This window comes from Desmodus rotundus, chromosome 8, assembly GCF_022682495.2.
Source record: "Desmodus rotundus isolate HL8 chromosome 8, HLdesRot8A.1, whole genome shotgun sequence".
NCBI classification, from domain to species: domain Eukaryota; kingdom Metazoa; phylum Chordata; class Mammalia; order Chiroptera; family Phyllostomidae; genus Desmodus; species Desmodus rotundus.
In genome coordinates this window covers 53192081-53212586 of record NC_071394.1, presented here as the reverse complement: position 1 = coordinate 53212586, position 20506 = coordinate 53192081, and the positions used below count along the sequence as shown (strand labels likewise).

Here is a 20506-nt window from a genome sequence, read left to right as displayed (position 1 = left end):
GAGAAGACTGTAAACATACAAATAGAAATTAATGATGTAAACAAAACAGAAACAAACTCATAAATACAGAGAACATTTTTATGTTTGTCAGATAGTAGGGGAGTTGTGTAACTCAGTGAAAAAGATGAAGGGATTAAGAAGTACAACTTGGCCCTGGCTGCTCTGGCTCAGTTGGTTGGAGTGTTGTCGTATAGACCAAAAGGTTGTAGGTTCAATTCCCAGCCAGGGCACATACCCAGGTTGCAGGTTTGATCTCCAGTTGGGGTGCATATGAGAAGGCAACCAGTTGCTGTTTCTCTCTTACACTGATGTTTCTCTCTCGCTCGCTCTCTCTCGCTCTCGCTCTCACTCTCACTCTCTCTCTCTCCTTCTCCTTCCTCTTCTTCTCGCTCCCTACCTCCCATCCTGTCTCATTAATCTTGGGTGAAGATTAAAAAACAAGAAGTTTGTATTGATAGTTTCAGAATAGTCACAGGGATGTAAAGTACAGTGTAGGGAATATTGTCAATTATATTGTAATAACAATGTATGTATGGTGCTAGGTGGATACTAGACTTACCAGGGTGATCACTTCATAAATTATATGAATGTCTAACCATTATGCTGTAAACCTGAAACTAATACAAAATAGTATGTATTGTCAACTGTAACTGGAAAAGAAAATTTTTTAAATAAAACTTAAAAATAGAAAGAAAACATTAGTGACATAAATGAAGAAACAGTGGATAAACAAAGCCAAGAATTAGTATTTTGAAATGATTAATAATAACTTCATAGTATAATTCTTAAAGAAAAGAAGATGTAAATAAACAATAGTAAAAAGGAAAAATTAGGAGCATCAACTTCATCAAGGATTAGAAACATAGTAAGAGGATACTATTCCATCTTTTTGCTAATAAATTTGAAAACATAGACAGAATGGACAAACCTAGAAAATATAACTTACCAAAATGTCTCAAGAAAAAATTAGAAAGCACAATCAGTTCAATAATTATTAAAGACATTGAATTGATAGTTAAAAATCTTCCCAGGGGTGGGAGGTGGAGAAGCACTAGAGCCAACTAATTATATTACTAAATTCTTTCAAACTCTCAAAAAAACAGATCATACAAATCTTACACAAATTTTTCAAAGAAAAAAAAGGAACACCTGTCAACTCATTATATGAAGCTTATATAAATAATACTGATATCACATCTAATATGAGACGTAAAATTAAAGGTCAATATCACTCATGGACATAGATATAAAATCCTAAACAAAATATAGCAAATAGATCCTGGCTTATTTCAGCAGTAAAATATTCCTTTAACAATTGAAAAGCTATAAATCTGATTTACCACATTAGCTAAGGAGATAAAAACATACAACCACTTCAGTTAATACAGAAGATGCATTTGATAAAATCTAATACCCATTCATGATTCTAAAAACTTCCCAGCAAACTAGGAATCCTTAACCTGATAAAGTATATCTAAACAAAAAACCCCAAAAAACAAAAAACAAAAAAAATGCCCCGGCTGTGTGGTCAATGGATTGAGCACCAGCCTGCAAACCAGAAAGTTACAGGTTCGATTCCATCAGGGTGCATGCCTGGGTTGCAGGCCCGTCCCCATTTGGGGACGTGCAGTAGGCAACCTACCCATGTTTCTCTCCCACATCCATGTTTCTCTCCCTCTCTTTCTCTGTCCCTTCCCCTCTCTCTAAAAATAAATAAATAAAATCTTTTAAAAAATGAAATAGAAAACAGAGCTATATGCAGTCTAGGCACAGATCTAACAAGTGTTGTTCAAGAACTATATGGAGGAAACTATATTATAAAAACTGCCCTAATAACCTACAAAGAAAAGACTGATCTATTTGTGCCAGGTACTGTGCAAAACCCGTTATCACTGTAATTCTCACGTAACCCTGTAAGTTAGGTTCCTGTATTCCTGTTTAAATGAGTAAATTCATGCTAACTGTAGTTAGCAACTTTTTTAAGGTCCCAGAGTTACTAACATGGTTCTGCCTCCCTGGGAAGCCATTTATGTTCTGTTGAATATGATGTAATTTATGGAAAATACATCTGGTGATTCAGGAAAAACAAGTTGAGGATGGAGCTCTTTTCTGCTCAGACCTGTCACACTGGCACTGATTTTAGGAGATAGTATTTTACTGAGCAGGAAGCAGTGACAAGTGGGTGGAATTCTGTGAGTGCTGCTGATAAGCTAACTCTGGGTTGGACTGTTGAGTGCCACAGTTCCGATCCAGTTGAACCAGTGGGGACAGTGACTACACCTTAGGCCAGAGTCATTGTGTTCTGGAGCCTTAGCTGTGTGAGTAGAACAAGGCGGGAGAGCTTGTGACTGGGCATGAACAAAGGAAGAGAAGGAGATCAGTAATAACTCATCTCTAGGACAAAAGAATAAACAACAGTACTCTTCTTCGGTTATTTGAGATAAAGGCAAATGTCAGAGCAAATTTAAAGCAAAGCTCCCTCCTCAATAAAAGCAACTAGAAATTCTAGCTTTATAAAGTAGAGATTTTTGAATTCATGTTGACAAACAGTAATGCTTACAAAACAGTGTGAGTGAGATGCATCAGCATAGTCAAGCAGGTATTAACTTGATGGCATGGCAGTTGGGTAGAGGACTACCCTGGTTCTGCCCTCTTAGGGCCTGGGGCTTCCTCCCTAGGAAATGGAACCTGATCATGAAGGATTGCCTGTCTGCCTAATTAGACATGGAACAGAGAGGTAGGTCAGGTGAGGAAGTGAGCAGACCTTTGAGGAAAAACAAACAATGATGCACTTCCCTCCAAGAGGTTATGGTATGGAAATGGTCTATAGCAGCAATTTTCAAACTTTTATTGAGAGAGAGAGAGAGGAGCATGAATGTGAAAAACATCAGTCAGTTGCCTCCCCTACCCATCCCAATTCAGGACAGAACCAGCAACCTAGGCATGTGCCCTGACTGGGAATCAAAGCCACAACCTTTTGGGTTTACAGGACAATGCTCCAACCAACTGAGCCCCACCAGGTTAGGACCTCTGCCCATTTTCTTAAATTGGATTGATTGTTTTTGTGGTGTTGAGTTGTGTGAGTTCTTTATAAATTTTGAATTACCCTCTATCAGATATATTATTGGCAAATATCTTCTTCCACTCAGCAGGCTGTCTTTTCATTTTGTTGATGGTTTCCTTTGCTATGCCAAAACTCATTTGTTTGATATAGTCCCAATTTGTTTATTCTTTCTATTGTTTCCCTTGCCTGAAGAGATGTATCAGAAAAATATTGCTAAGATAGATGTAAGAGATTTTACTGCCTATGTTTTCTTCTATAAGTTTTATGGTTTCAAGTCTTATATTTAAATCTTTAATCCATTTTGAGTATGTTCTTGTATATGGTATAAGAAGTTACATATTTTTGTGGGTATCTATCCAATTTTCCCAACACCATTTATAGAATAGACTGTCTTTACCCCATAGTGTGTTTTCGGCTTTATCATTTGTTAATTTACCATATAGGTATGGGTTTATTCCTGGACTTATTCTGTTCCATTGATCTATGTGTCTGTTTTTCTGCTAGTACCATGTTGTTTTGATTACTATAAGCTTGTAGTATAGTTTGATAACCTCCAGTTTGGTCCTTCATCAAGATATTTGTGGCTATTCGGGTCATTTGTGGTTCCATATAAATTTTTGGATTGTTTGCTTAGTTCTGTGTAATACTCTGTTGGTGTTTTGATATGAATTGCATTGAATCTATAGATTACATTGTATAGTATGGATATTTCTATAATGTCAATTCTTCCTATTCATGAGCAGGTATATGCTTCTATTTATTTGTATCTTCTTCAGTGTCTTTGTTCTGTATCTTAATATTTTCCAAATACAAGTCTTTTACCTCCTTTATTAAATTTATTCTTAGACATTTTATTTTATTTTTTATGCAGTTATAAATGAGATTGTTTTCTTACTTTCCCTTCCTGATAGCTCATTATTGGTGTATAAAAATGCAACAAATTTCTGAATATTTATGTATCCTGCTACTTCACTGAAATCATTTATTAGTTCTTGTAGTTTTTTGGTGGAATCTTTACAGTTCTCTATATACAATATCTTTTCATCTGCAAATAATGACAGTTTTACCTCTTCCTTTTTGATTTGGATGTTTTAAATTTTCTTCTTGTCTAATTGCTGTGGCTAAGACTTCCAATACTATGTTGTATAAGACTGGTGAAAGTGGACATCCCTGTCTTATTCTGGATCTTAAGGGAAATGCTTTTAGTTTTTCCCTATTGAGTATAATGTTGGCTGTGGGTTTGTCATCTGGTCTTTATTACATTGAGGTATATTCCCTCTATTCCCACTTTGCTAAGAATTTTTATCATAAATAGGTGATAGATTTCATCAAATGATTTTTCTGCATCTGTTTGTGTGATCATTTTTTATCCTTCATTTTGTTTATGTGGTATATTATGTTTATTAATTTACAGATACTGAACAAAACTTTCATACCAGTAAGAAATTCCCCCTAGATCATGGTGTAGGGTGTTTTCAATGTATTCTTGAATTTGGTTTGCTATTATTTTGTTGAGGAAATTTGCACTTGTGTTCATCAGGGATATTGGCCTGTAATTTTCTTTCTCTGTAATGTCTTTACCTGGTTTTGGAATCAAAATTATGCTGGCCTCATAAGATGATCTTGGGAGTCTTCCCTCTGCTTGAAATTTTTAGAAGAGCTTGAGAAGGAGAGGTATTAATTCCTCTTTGAATGTTTAGTAAAATACACCTGTGTAGCAGGTCCAAGATATTTGTTTTGGGGGAGGTTTTTTTATCACTACTTTGATTTCATTGGTCCGGATTGTCCAATTTGTTGTTTATAATATTTTCCTATACTTTTGTTTTATTTCTGTGGTGTTAGTTGCCACTTCCCCTTTCATTTTTCTTTTTATTTATTCGGCTCCTCTCTCTTCTTGATGGGTCTGGTTTAAGGTTTGTCAGTCTTACTTATCTTTTCAAAGAATCAGCTCTTGGTTTTATTAATCTTTTGTATTGTTATTTAGACTCTGTTTTGTTTATTTATGCTCTGATTCTTCATTTCCTTCCTTCTACTCATTTTGGGCTTTGCTTGTTTATTATTTTTAGTTCCTTTAGGTGTAAGGTGAGATTATTTGAAATTTTTTTCTTGTTTCTTGAGATAGGCCTGTGTTGCTATTAATTTCCCTCTTAGGACTGCTTTCACTGTGTCCAATAGATTTTAGGTTCTTGTGTTTTCACATTCATTTTCTTAAGGTATCTTTTGATTTCTTCCTGATTTTAATGTTAAATCATTCATTGTTTAGTAACTTGTTATTTATCCTCCATATATTTATGTGTTTGTCAGGTTTTTTTTGTAATTGATTTCAAATTTCATACTTTTGTGGCCACAGAAGATGCTTGATATTATTTCAGACTTCTTAAAGTCCCGTATTATGAGTGTATTATTGTCAGTCTCTTCCATATGTCCATCCATATTTGGTTTACATATTTCGGTGCTCCTGTGTTGGGTGTATACATTTTTACAGGGGCTATATCCTCCTGTTGGATTGACCCCCTTTTTATAATATAGTGTCCTTCTTTTTCTCTTATTATAGCCTTTGTTTTAAAATCTGTTTTGTCTGATATAAGTATTGCTGCCTGAAGGGTTTTTTTTGTTTACATTTGTACCAAATTTTGTTTTCATCCCTTTAAGTCTTTGTGTGTCTCTGAAGTGGTCCCATTGTACATAGCATGTAAAGGAGAGGGGAAAAGTAGGTTTAAAGTTTTGAGTGTGGGAAACACAGAGTTTATTGTTATATTATTATTTATTTATTATTGTATTATGTATTTGTCTTATTATTTTATTATTTTGTATCCTTTTTTATGATTTATCTTTTAGATAATGATGGCTGGTAATATAAACTACTTTTCCCCTATCCTGTATATATGTGTCTTGTTTTCTTACCAATTGAGCTATCCTATGTTTTTTGATTGGAGAATTTAATCCATTTACATTCAAAGTGACAATTGGAGATCAAACCTTTGTCCAAGATATCATTTGCAAATATATTTTCCCATACAGTTGGTTCCCTTTTCATTTTGCTGATGTTTTCTTATTTGTGCAGAAGCTTTTTATTTTGATAAAGTCCTATTTGTTTATTCTTTCCTTTATGTCCCTTGCTCTAGGGGACATATTGATGAAAACAATACTGCATGGAATATCTGAGATTTTCCTGCCTCTGTTCTCCTCTAGGGCTTTTATGGTGTCATGACTTATATATAAATATTTTATCCATCTTGAGTTTATTTTTCTGTATGGTGTAAGCTAGTGGTCGAGTTTCATTTTTTTACATGTAGCTGTCCAGATCTCCCAATACCACTTGTTGAATGGGCTATTTTGACTCCATTTTCTGCTTCTCCCCCCTCTGTCAAATATTAATTGACGGTAGACACATGGAGCTCCTACCCTTTGTGACAGAATGGATAGAACTGGAGAGCATTATGCTAAGTGAAATAAGCCAGGTAGTGAGGGAAAAATACCATATGATCTCACCTTATTGCCATTTTGTTCTTAATAATTATATTCCTCTTTTTTTTTCCTGTCTTCTTAAAAACTCCCTTTAACCTTTTTTTATAATACTGGTTTAGTGATAATGAACTTCTTTAGCTTTTTCTTGCCTAAGAAGCTTTTATTTATTTATTTATTTATTTATTTATTTATTTATTTCCATTTTAAATCATAGCCTTGCTGGATAGAGGTGTCTTGATTGTATGACTGTCCTTTTCATCACTTTGAATATTTCATGCCAATCCCTTCTGGCCTGAAATGTTTCCATTGAGAAATCAGCTGACAGTTTTATGTGCGCTCCCTTGCAGGTAACTGTTTCTCTCCTGTTGCCTTTAAGATTCTCTCTTTGTCTTTAAACTTTGCCATGTTAATTATGATGTGTCTTGGAGTGGGCATCTTTGGGTTTCTCTTGTTTGGGACTCTGTGCTCCCTGGACTTGTGTGTCTGTTTTTCCCACCAGGTCAGATTCAGTTTTCAGTCGTTATTTATTCAAATAGGTTCTCAATTTTTTGCTCTCTTCTGATACCGCTCTAATGCAGATGTTGTTAAGCTTTTTATTGTCCCATAGGTTCTCTTTTTTTTTAATTCTTTTTTTTTTTTTTTTAATTTCCTGATTGGGTCTTTTCTAGCTTCTCTTCCAATTCATTGATTTGATACTCTGCTTCATCTAAACTGTTTTCAATTCTTTCTAGTGTATTTTTCATTTTATATGTTGTCTTATAATTTCTGACTGGTTCCTTTTATATTTCTTTCAAGTGTACAGCTCTATAATACATCATCTGTATATTGCATCGTGCTCAACACCCAAAGTCTAGTCTCCTTCCGTCACCATGTAGTTGACTCCCTTTATTCTCTTTATCCTGCCCCCCTGCCCTGGTAAGCACTATTATTGTTATCTGTGTCTATGAGTTTGTTTGTTACTTTGTTTTCTATCCCATGTATGAGTGAAATTATATGGTTCTTGTCCTTTTATGTCTTACTTATTTCACATAGATTCTCTTGCAAACCATGAGGATCCTATGGACCTGGGAGACTTAGTCAGGAATTCTAGACTACTAGGCCAGCCCCTTTTGTCGAGGCAGTGTTTAATGTTCATAGCTTCAGATTTAGCTTTCCTTTGTTCATTCTTCGTCATCTGTTCTTCTCCATCATGCACTTTTTAATATAGCCTTTTATTTAAAATAGTTTTGTTCCTCACAAAACTATTTATTTGGTGGTATTATTTACTGAATTTTATTTCAGGAAGTGTTTTCTGAGAATGTGTCATTTCATGCTAAATAAGACTACATATACCTGAATTATGAGGTGAAAGGACTGGAACTTTGGTCATATATAGCCCTATGAACTTAAAAATTGGGGGGCATCTCATCATGTCAGTGGATATCTACCAGGCCTTTGTTTTACTGCCAGCTGGAACACTGGTTTTTATTCTGTTGGGATATATATATATCTGTCTGTAAAGATGCACCTTCTCAGAGAAATCCCCTTATTGTTATTCTCAGCACAATGTTACATTGAAGCTTTTCTCAGTGTTGAGTGTCCAAGCAAAACATAGTAGCTGTTATGGGAGACGAGGGAAGCAGATGCTCTTTCTGGGAAACAGTAATATATTTGATTTGAAATGATGACCTTCTTTGTGTGCTTTTAAACCTCATTTGGCCTTAGTTTTATGGCAGAAGAGAATTGTCTCCTATATTTTACAGATAGTGATCAAACACTCACATGTACAAATCTAAAAAAGTGCATGTGGAATTCAACTTCATTTACCTTGCTTCCTCCATTTAGGAAGACAACTACAATGGATTTCTAGTGAAATCTTGATTTCTGTATTGAATTAAAAACTGTCTCCTAAAAGAACAAATGTGAATGCTTTTTTGTAGAGTCTGCCTTCTCGTACAAGATGCCTATGGAATGTTCAGTGAGGTGCACTTGGAGGGCACCATGTTTAAGGACAGACAGTTGGAAGGGAAGTCCTGCAGCCTGGCGGGAATGAAAGTTCTCCAGAAGGCCACCAGAGGAAGGTGAGGACACATTCTAATAGCATCCTGTTTGCTGCAGTCTGGTTCTTTCTTTTCTTTTTTTTAGATTTTATTTATTTATTTTTAGAGAGAGGGGAAGGGAGAAAGAGGAGAGAAACACCGATGTGTGAGAGAAACATTGAGTGGTTGCCTCTCACACACACACCAACTGAGGACCAGGCCAACAACCCTACAACCCAAGCATGTGCCCTGACCGGGAATCAAACCAGCAGCCCTTCACTTTGTGGGAAATGCCCAACCCACTGAGCCACACTAGTCAGGTTGCTGGTTCTTTCATTAGTCTTTTATCTCTAATTTTATTGTTAAAGACAATAAAATGGGATCTTAGAGTTTGCCTATAAAACAAAGCCAGGGTTTGGTGGAGCCCATAAAGTACTTCTGGAGATGAGAGATGGTGGGGAATGATAATTGACAACAAAATCAATTATGCAGGTTTAGCAATTCATAATTTTATTAAAATTAAGATTTTATAATGTTATATGTGTATTTTAACTCCAAAGATTTATTTTCTGTATGTTTTCCTAGCTCTAATAATAAGGCAGCTTTATGTGAGTTTATGTAAATGAAATTTTGTGGAGAGGCATCTTAAAAGCTAAACTCTCATTGCTTCTCGGCCTTTTGGCGAAGATCAAGTGTTAAAAGCTAAACTCTTAAGTTGTTGCATATTTTTATTTCCGTAGCTTAAAGCTGTGTTCTGGGTCAACTTTCATGGCACCTCACCCTGAAATGCTGTTTTGGATAGGCAGAAGTGGGACGGCACAGAAAGGTGGCCCACACTGTGGCTCTGCCATCCCTGGTATCATCTGACTCCTGTCACATAGAGAATTAGTGCAAGCCATGAACTGGGGATTTTCTCAATCTTGTAACCTCTCTTTCCTCAAATAGTGTATTACTGTAACTCAGTGTTAATGTTTTGTTTAATTATAGTAACATCTGAGCTTATAACAGTATCTGCGGGAGACGTTCTGGTTTGGAAGTAGTTATTGATAGCATCTGTCAGTGGTTTGTATGATGACCATTCTGGCCGTCATTCTGAATTGTGAGCATTTGCTGAGCTTTTCTCCTGACTGACCTCTACACATAGCCAGCTTTCCCACGGGCCTCTCATCTGTCTTTCCTATGTCTGCACAGATGAGTGATAGCTCTGTCCATGAGCTTGTTTTTTGAAAGCTGTATATTGCATAGACAGATCCCCTATAAGCCCTGGGAGATATAAGACTATTTTATCGATCCATGTAGATTTGTTTGTAATAAATGCTTTCTTTTGTTTATAAAAGGGTAACTGTGTTATAATGTAATCACCTTATAGATTGGGGCAGGAGGGTGGTACCCAGATATTTGGAAAACATACTAGACATGTGAAAAGCTTCAGTGGGTCATATGAACTGTATCCTTATTAAGGCTGAGCCTCATTTTAGTCCTCAGAATCTTAGGCATCTGAAAAGACTTAAGTGTAGTTATGGTAGAAGATATCACTGCCTTGGCATTGACCTAACAACATTAACCCCATCAGGGCAATTTAGGAAGTTGTCTTCCTTGACATGAATCATGCACATGAGCCTCTCACCTGAGCATATCAGGACACCAGTAGGCTCCTCACAGTGGGACAGCCTTGCTTGCCATGGGGCGACAGTGTTGCTCCAGCTGTCAGGTTCCCTTTCCTGGTGTGCTACAGGCCAGAGACTGCTCTGCTCCAGGAGACACACTTCTTGCTGGAAACTGCGGGATATAACTTCTTTTGGAAATACTACAGCCAGGACTGGAATTCAGGGGTCTTGGGCTCTATAAATTTCATGTTCTTTTATCATTATGTGTACCTAATAATATTTAATCTAGTTTTTGTTGGTACAGTTTTACTCCTATCTACAATATTATCATAGGAAATGCACTGAGTAGTTCAAATTCATTTACAAACAAACTTTTGGAAGCCACTCCTTTTCTAAGTTGGTGACTAAATATCTGATCATTTTTGTTAGCTTGGGATTTCTTTATCTTATATATTTAATGTTATTTTGGCATGCAGTCATCCAAATAAATATTTAGATTGTCTTTTTGTTCTTTTGGAGGCGTTATTTTTTCAAAGCAAATTATTAAATAGTTTTGGAATGCTGGGTGTTAGCATGTTAATGATGTCATCCATTGTCAGTCAGTCATCCATTGGTGGCCCAGTAAACGCAAATTGCCCTTCTTTTTTTTTCCAAATTGCTGTGTTTCTTAGCAACTCTCATAAACTTTAACAAAATATACTTTTCATAAACCTTAATAAAATACACTTCCAAAAAATCACGCTAAAGTGATTAATTATAATTATATAATCCCAATGTCTAATACAGAAAATAACTTTTTTGCCAGTTGCAGGAGTATAGTTGTATGTTTCGGCTAAATCATGGAGTCTTTTAGATCTTGGCTACCAGCTTTCATCTGGTCCACAGTTAGTGACAGAAAATCACTGCACCCAGCCGTGGCTTTGCGGTGTCCTGAGGGCCTCAGAGCTGTTCAGACAGACCCACTTGCTGTTGGACGCTCTGCTCGGAGCACTACCCTGTCTCCCTGCCTCATTTGGGAGGGCTCGCAGGAAAACAGCCATCCTATCGTTTGCGTTTCACTGACATATTTTTGGAGTTGAGTATGTATACTGACTGGTTAAAGTAAGAAGAGTAAAAACAATAGCCTAGATTTAAAGGAAAAAACTACCATTTTCAGAACAACCCTTCAGCATGCTTGCTCAGTGGGATGTGGAGCTCCGCCCATGCTTTCTTTGCTCCAAAGCTCTCCCTGCTATTGACTCAACGATGCTTCTAAGGCGTTTCCCAACCTTTGTCCCCTCAAGTGGCCTGTGCAGCAGTTTAGTAGGTCAGACAAGCTGAAAAGTAACAGTCTGTTGGTGTCATTCTATGTATAACTTTATCTTTTTATTGCTGGTTATTATGTTCTTTTATATTTATATGATAACGTTATACTAGGTGGGGGGGGGAGGAATTTCCTGAAATATGTTAACCCTATACATATAGAAAATACAGCTGGAAAAATTTTTTTGTGAGGGCATTCAAAATCCTGCTGGTATTTGTGTCTAAAATTATTAGAACAAAACTGCTAATCTCTGTCTAAAATATTATTAATTTATAGGTAGTATGTTATTTAGCTCTCTTGAATGGCCCTTTAAGAGTAATGTGTTGGAGGGAACTTTATTACAGAGCTTAATCAGTAGTGACTATATGCAGAGGGCTCTACCTGAATGTTGAGAATGATGAGGAAGCAGTAGGTACCATCTTTGGCTTTGAATTGCATCCCTTAGAACAGAAAACCAGACAGCCACAAGTAGTGAAGCAGTTGATGCTTTAAGTGATGAGATCTTAACTGATTGATCTCAGGTTTCATGAAATGAGTGAGATCAAAGGCTTTAAACATCTTGATCTGGCAGAAGGAAAAGTTCTCTTCAAAGTGGTAAAATGCTACCTGTGAAGACATAAGAGTAGGATTTGGAAAGATGTATGCAAAAGAGGAAGAAAAGGGCAATTCAGTTGTTTATTCTGTGAATATTCAGTGCCCCTGTGTGCTGTGCCCATGGCTTATTGCTGCAGCATTGAGCTTTATGTGGGGTTTTGGGGATCTCTCCTAGACCAGAATATACTGTGGTATGGAGTCAGCTGGATAGAACTGAAAAATCCGTAAGCCCTATAATTAGAGATTGTGCATTGATCCAAGAAAAAATTAGGGTCACTAAGACCCTAAGAGAGAAAAGAAGTAGTAAAAATGAAAATGAGCCCTGGCTGGGTGGCTCAGTTGGTTAGAGCGTTGTCCCCATACACCAAAAGTTAATCGGTTTGATTGCCAGTCAGGGCACACACCTAGGTTGCAGGTTTGATCCCTGGTCAGGTCATGTACGGAAGGCAGCCCATCAGTGTCTGTTTCTCTTTCTCTCTGCTGTACTTCCTCTTTCTCTCTAAAATCAATAAAAGCATATCCTTGGGTAAGGATTAAAAAAAAAACTTCGATGAAAATGAAGTCAAGATTATCCTACTGTTGTAGCTGTAATAGATTTGACATAAAGGGAGAGATTGGGGCAGGGCTACAGATATGGAAACTTCTACAGCAATTGAGGGAAGAAGAACCAAGGAGCAGTTACCAGTTGATTTTGAATTTCTTATTCCTGTAGGCAGCTCCAGTGGTAACTGTAGCAAATGCCAAGAATATAAAACAAACCTCTTCCTCTAAGAGCTCACACGTCAGCAGGAGAGCACAGGAGGAGACCCAGAAAGGCACCAATAGGCAAGTGCCTAGTACACAGAGCTGTGGACTGATAACAGCCACCTTTGAGGAAGGCTCCAATGGTGGGTTAAGATTTAGGAATCCTGGAGAGAATAGGAAAGGCCTGGGCAATGAACTAGAATGAGGAAAGGAAGGACAGCCTCCATTGTCTAAGCCACCTTTTGCCTCTCTTGAGAAAGTGTGACCACAAGGAGAGTACTGCTGCCTGGTCAGTTTTGATGACAGTAATGCACATTTTGGGAGGGGGGTACATTTTAGAGACTGATCCAGTTAATGGTTATTGTTTAAATACCAGTTTTTGTTTTGGGGTAACAAACAAAATACTGATAAATTTTTTACTAGAAGCCAAACTTAGCATGCTCGAAAACTAACCCAAAGGTTAGGAAAATAAAGTCCCTTAGATGTCCTCATCTCAATCCCTGGCTGCTATACTTGTGTCCCTTGGTCCCAGCACTCTAGCAGGCTCCATTTCCTGGGCCTATAACCCTTTGCTTTTCTCCTGGGCCTTGTGTAAGCCCCACCTTTCCCTCACAGGCCATCTTTGGTGCCCCTGCACTCAGGCTCCTGGCACTGCCTCCTCTGTCTCCTGCAGCAGCTCCCGTCTCCACCAGGGCAGCAGTCCTTTCTCCACCAGGGCACCCAGTGTCACAGTGCTGGTCACACACCGGTGCCCATGCCCAGGGCTGTGTGGGATTCCCACCAGAGAGGAACATTTTAATGCACATAAGGGTAGTACCACAAGCTTAAGTTAGAATGTGCCCAATTTTTTTTGTAATTATTCAAACATGAACAATTGTACAAGGAGCTTTGGGGTGGCTCCCCCTCACTGGCCTGTGCCATTCACCCAGCTGCCCAGCTCTGAGTCACACCGATTTACTGACACACAGACCTTGTTTTGATCATTGTGGTGATCCTTTGCATGGTGCAGATGATCAGTAAATGTTGACATCAGTGGGGATGCCTAGTGGCCAGTATTTCAGCCTGGCCTGCTGATCATTAGTCTCCTAAGGCAGGAGCAGTTTCTTGCTCACCGTCATATTTCTTGTATGTAGACTCTGCTTGCACCCCCATCTTACAGAAGAGGGCCTGGAACAGAGGTGAGGTGATTGGCACAGGGCCACACAGCTGGCAGGGGTCAAGCTCTGGCTTGACTCTGGGCAGTGGGTATCAGGGTGTTCAGTCTTCCGTGGAGATTCTCACCTTCCCTCCAGCTGGGTGTGGCCCCGAGTGCACAGAAGTGTGTAGAAGGGAATCATTAGGAAGAGTTCAACACAAGTGGACTGGACTGGGTTAGGGTTATCATTTCAGGCGCTCCTTTAACAGGAAATATATAGTGGTGAGAGCTCTCCTTGGGTAAGAAACTTCAGTAGTAACTTCCTTCCTTTGATTTTCTTTTTACAAAAAGGCCACCCTTTCAAAGAGCCACATACTTCCCTTGGGGTTTAAGGTACAGAATCTCTTTGCTAATTGCTGTGGTTGGAAACCCCCTTTTGACATTGACATTCTTAAGAATTCCTTTATGATTTTAAATAATGAAAATGGTCCTGGCGGGTTCATCCGCTTTTCTGTAAGGAGAATACCCGGCACTGAAAGAGAATGTACTAAGTCTTGAAAGCAAAGATGTGCAAAGAAACAAGAGGACGCTCCCGCTGGAGGAGCGCCATGCTGTTAATTCAAGTCCTTAATCAGTTTAGTAAGTACATTTTGTGTTTTCCCTGTGGGCTTTATTGTTTTCATTCTACCAGTGCTTCTTAATGTTAGTATTTTAAACCCAAATTAAATCTTTCTGCTATCTTTTAACAGTAGGGTTTGGGGGATGGTTTGGTCTCTAACAATTGTATGGGGAAACATAAACAAAAGTAAAACAGTACGCAAAGTATAAATAAGCAACTCTTTTCAAGATTGTAGTATCCCCTCTTCTGATAGTTAATACTTGGACATCAACTTTTCTTGGTTGTTAATACTGGATTAGCCAAAGAGTTCGTTGTGTTTTTAAGTAAAAATAAAGACACATTTTTCATTTTCACCTATAACTTTGTTGAACAATTTATTCACTGTTTTGTCGCACTACCTTCTGCCATCTTTCAGGCAACTTCATAATTCCATTTTCCACAAAATTTTTATCTCTTGGAACAGAGAACTGTTCCAGGTGTCTTTTGCAGACTTCCAGGGAATTAAAACTTTTTCCGTTAAGAGAATTTTTAAAGACTGAAATAAATGGAAATCCGAAGGTGCTATGTCTGGTGAATGCCGCAGATGAATCAGAACTCCCCAACCAAGCTGTAACAGTTTCTGCCTGGTCATCAGAGAAACACGTGGTCTTGCAATTACCCTGATGGAAGATTATGCATGTTCTGTTGAATAATTCCGGATGCTTTTCATCAAGTACCACATTCACTTGGTCTAATTGGGATCAGTAGTTATTGGAATGAATCATTTGGGTTTCCGGAAGGAGCTCATAATAGAGGACTCCCTTCCAATCCCCCCATATATAGAACATCACCTTTGGATGAAGACTGGCCTTTGGTGTGGTTGCTGGTGGTTCATTTCACTTGGCCCACAATTTCTTCCATTCCACACTATTGTAAAGTATCCACTTTTCATTGCCCCTCAAAAATTTGTTTTAAAAACCAAACATTTTCATTACAGTTAAGTAGAGAATCACATGCAGAAATACGGTCAAGGCTTTTTTCGCTTAACTTATGTGGAACCCAAACATCAAAGCAATTAACATAACCAAGATGGTGCAAATGATTTTCAACACTTGATTTGGATATTTTGAATGTGTCCGCTATCTCCTGCGTGGTATAATGTTGATTGTTCCCCACTAATATGTTGATTTGATCTCTATCAACCTCAGCAGGTCTACCTGGCCTTGAGCATCGTCCAGCGAGAAATCTCCAGCACAAAACTTTGCAAGCCATTTTTGACACATTCAATCAGTCATAGCCCATACACTGCACAAATCTCCTGCACAGAAGATTTGTGCAGTGTATGTGTTTCAGTTGTGTTTTTTACCTTTCTTGAAATCACAAAGCATAATAGCCGAAAATGTTGCTCATTTTCTTCCATCTTCAATATTAAAATGCCTGTACAAAAATTCACCAATTTTAATGTTTTTTTAAAAATGCATATTGATATGACAGCTGTCACAATACAATCTAACAGAATTGTTTCAAATGAAGTTAAAGACAACTAAGTGCTCCAAGAGCCATCTTACAGAAAAACCTAACAAACGTTTTGGCCAAACCAATATTATATATGTTGATTTTGTGTTTTGATGTATTTTCCTCTTGACATTACTTTTTACAGGATATTTTTGTGTATCTATACTGCCCATACCCCCTTATTTTGCTCCTATGGTGTTCTCTACTTTGAGGATAACCAAGTGGATACTGCTGATGGTGGAAAGAGTCTTAACTTCAAATCAGGAGACCTAGACTGTAGTACTTGCTGTACTACTGGTACTGGTGGATCTGGCCCGTGATTTATCTGAAAGTGAAAGGACTGCACTAAATAACCTCTTAAAGAGCCCCTTTAGGTTTGAGGTTATTCCTTTCCCTTTCACGGTTGGGATGGTAGCCTTTTATTTTTAGCTTTGTACACATAGATACTTTTTCCATTTGAACATCTTTTCCTTAAAGGAAATATTGAACATATCGTTTAAACAATTTTCTTACAGATAAACTTGCAAACTTACCATCTGTCTGCTAGGTGTGTAACACGCATCTTTGAGTAAGCATAATAAACATTGTCGATGTAAGAAACATCCAAACCTGTAGAGAACTTTAATAAGAGTTTATTTGAGCCAAATTGACTACATATGCCAGGGAGCAAGATCCCATATGCTCTGGAGACTAACAGTTTTGCGGCTTCTTTTATGCATTTCACATTAAGGAGGAAACGTAAAGAGACTACATGTAGGTGGAAGAAGGCAAGTCGGTATTAAATTATAGGATAGTTAGCAAGATTATGTGCTCTCTTGTGGGTATTATGGCTTATTTCAAAGGTGCATTAACCTAGATGCACAGAAACAATGGAGACAACTTTCTTAAGACAAGGATAAACCTTTTACTAAAAAGTTATAGGCCTGGGGTGGACTGCCCACCATGACCAGCCCAGGAATTTATGATCAGAGCATTCTGTGAGGTCACTTTCCATGGAACCCCTTATTTTTCTGTCCACAACATAATTGCAGTATCTCCTTGAAACTTCTTGTAATAAAATAATGGGTTCTAGTCATCTAGTCTGTGACTTTTTTTTTTTAACATAGAGCATTTTAGAAGGTAAGCCCTACAAAAATTTCTTTGGAATAATTACATTTTAGGAAGATGAAGTCTATTTTCCTAATTACTGTTTGCTTCATCACTTTATATTTCTTAGTGTTTTTGTTACTGTGAACTGATGATTATTTTTATTAGTGATTCTAATCAAAGATTAATAGAGATCATAACTTCTATTTTTCTTTAACAGGAAAAGTACTTTTTGAAATTTGAGGTCTTAGTCCCAAGTTAGGCGAATCATGATGACAATGTATGATCTAAGACTGTTCATTCACTTCCTTACATTTTTGGTTGATTAGCTTCAAATCTGCTTACTAGTAAATGAGATTAACTGCAACAGCATGCTGGGTATACATGTTGTATCCTCAAAATAACCTGTCAAAGCAAATATTATTTTATTCATTCAACAGATGAAGAAGTAAATATTCATTAATATTGAATACTTTAATCCCACTTTTAAATGGCTACAGCAAAATCTGCTTCTATTATGCCATCCTGAAGTGGGGTTGCGAGGCTTGGGGTGGGTGGTTCATGCCCAATGCTTGATTAAGAAATAAACCCTTCCCTTCTGTTACTCTGTGACTGGGGTGGGGTGGGGCTGGGGGCATGAGAACCTCCCTACTGCCGGCTGCTGCACCAATAAGACATACCCTCAGCAATGTCAATTTCAGAACTGGATGCTGACTTTGCTTCCTGCCCAGGTGGTATGTGGAAAAGTTCCTGTGCTACTGTCTTTCCATCACTATAGTTTTCTCCCTGAAGCCATCCATGCAGTGGTGCAGGTCGATTTATTAATTAGTTTGGAGCCAGTCACTTGGTAAAGGGCATTTTGTGTTTTATTCTTCATTATTTGACATGCCAATGTAAATTATTTAGATAGGACTAACAGGCTCAGTCTTTGAGAAAGTATATAAAGGGAGGCTACTGGGTATGTGCATTTTCATAATAGAACATATTGTAAAGAGAAATTTTTTTTAAGTATCACTGTACACTTGTAATAATGTTCAGTAAAAAAAAAATTATATTGCTCTTTCTGGGACGACATAGCACCCACCATCCACGCTGCTCCTGAGAGTCTGAGGATCAGAAGAACTTGGCATGATGTATGGACCACCACATTTTACAGGAAGCAGTGTTTCCACAGGAATCAGGAAAATTGCAAAATCTCTATCTTTAGTAAGGATGGGAACTTTTTTGCCTGGGGCAACAGAGAAAAAATAAATATTATCAATGTCACTAGCAAGGGACTGCTGCCTACCTTTGACCTCTCAAGGGCAGTTTGCCTTGAGTTCTTGCCAAAAAAACTCTGTCCTGGCAGTGTGGTGGCCTTTCACCACTTCTAAAGGTGGCACCTCTGGGATTGCCAACCTGCAACTTGATGATGTAAAAACTGAGACATGTTTGAAATCTTTCATCCAGGACAAAAATGCAAAATTGGTGTCCATCTTGGTATGAAGATGAAACTATTTGTACCTGAAATGTTAACAATGAAGTTCACTTCTTTGAAAACAATTTTAATACAATTGCAAATAAATTGCATTTGCAAAAAAATTGATTTTGTGTTAACACCTGGACCCTCATCACACAAGGTGGACTGTCTATACACCTTCATTTGTTAGTTTATATCAGTACCCCTACATTGACGGACCTCATGCAGCTTTAGCCAATGAAAGTTTCTCTAAGGCAGATAAGGTTATAACTCTGTGGAACAAAAAGGCTACTGCTGTGTTGGTAGTAGCTAGTACAAATGCTGACCAGACAAGAGCTTCCTATCTACAGGGAACGAACGCTGCACCACATTGCAACAAACGGAGATACTGCAGTTACCCAGAAGTAGCCTCCTTTATGATGTTGTATGGAATTCTCGTTCTTCCGAGTTTTGTGCTGTTTTTGGTTTTATACCTGCCAAAGCTACAATTTTCAGCTTGAAATGTAATTCTCTGTTTCAGTTTGGAACTCATCCTCATAATGCAGCCTGCTATAGACCTCATGGACATATATTAGTAGTGGCTGGATTTGGAAATCCGAGGAGACAAATGGAAGTGTGGGATATTAAAAACTATAAACTTATTTCTAAAACAGCAACCTCTGAGTCTACATATTTTGCTTGGTGCCCAAAGAGTGAGCATATTTTAACAGCCACGTGTGTTCCCAGGATATGTGTTAATAATGAGTACAAGATTCGGCATTATACTGGGTCTGTCTTGCACAAGTAGGTGTCATAAAGTGCAAAATTATGGCAGGTTTCTTGACAGTCATTTTTAGATGGAATATTTCTAACGACAACAACAAAACTTACCAAGCAGTTCCAAGTGATATACCCAGTTAAGAACCTCAAGCTGTAACAGCTTATCTATTCCCAACTTTAAGAAATAAGCCAATCACCAATTCCTAACTTCACTAGAAGAAACCACTTCAGAATGTGCAACCACAACCAGGAAATGATAAGCCGTTATCAAAAACAGCCCTTAAAAATCAAAGGAAGCATGAGGCTAAGAGAGCTGCAAAGCAGGAAGCACGGAGTGACAAGAGTTCAGATTTGGCACCTACTCCTGCCCCACAGCGCTCAGCATGAATACTGTCTCTGTCAATTTCTGGAGAACCTGAGACAGACCAAAAAGTCAAGAAACTAAAGTGGAGGTGGACAAAGTGGGGGAAATGAGGACGGAAAGGGGCTTTCCGGATGATGGGTACACGATGCAGTGTGCAGATGGTGTTTTGTTGAGTTGTACACTTGAAATCTGTATGATTTTACAAACCAGTGTCACCCCAATAAGTTCAATAAATAAATTTTTTATAAAAGAAGAAACTGAAAGCAATCAACCAACTGAAAGAACAAGTAGTAGCTGGAAAACAGCTTTAAAAAAATGGAGAAAATTCCAAAAGAGAAAGCCCTTCTTCAGGTGCTGGAATATTTGGAATTTTTTTTTAAGATTTTATGTATTTATTTTTAGAGAGAGGGGATGGGAGGGAGAAAGAAGGGGAAATATCAAGGTTGCCTCTCGCACGCCCCCTAATGGGGACCTGGCCTGCAACCCAGGCATGTGCCCTGACTGGGAATCAAACCAGTGACCCTTTGGTTCACAAGCTGGTGCTCAATCCACTGAGTAACACCAGTCAGGGCTGAATATTTAGAATTTGGTATTTAAAAATTCATAGCAAGCAAGTTGGTTACCAGAAACCAATGCAAAAAAATCTTCTGTTAATTTCATTGGTATATATGGAATATCCATCTGCCCACACTTAATGTTTATCTGTAATTTTAACTACCCAAGATTCTGCATATGTGTGAAAGTATTTAATAATGCTTATTAAATTGTTTTTGCATCCTGCATTCTATAGCA

At 37.9% G+C, this 20506-nt stretch overlaps 1 protein-coding gene and 1 pseudogene across 4 annotated transcripts in view; both read left to right on the top strand.

The window, feature by feature from the left end:
- SPIDR (scaffold protein involved in DNA repair) overlaps positions 1 to 20506 on the top strand; it is a 345021-nt gene that overhangs the window by 284638 nt on the left and 39877 nt on the right. For all 4 annotated transcript variants that reach the window (XM_045186107.2, XM_045186106.2, XM_024578257.3 and 1 more), the window contains exon 11: positions 8452 to 8592. In XM_045186107.2, coding sequence (XP_045042042.1) covers positions 8452 to 8592 — 141 coding nt within the window. The remainder of the gene's footprint in view (positions 1 to 8451; positions 8593 to 20506) is intronic.
- LOC112320775 (eukaryotic translation initiation factor 2A-like) lies at positions 12688 to 20116 on the top strand (annotated as a pseudogene).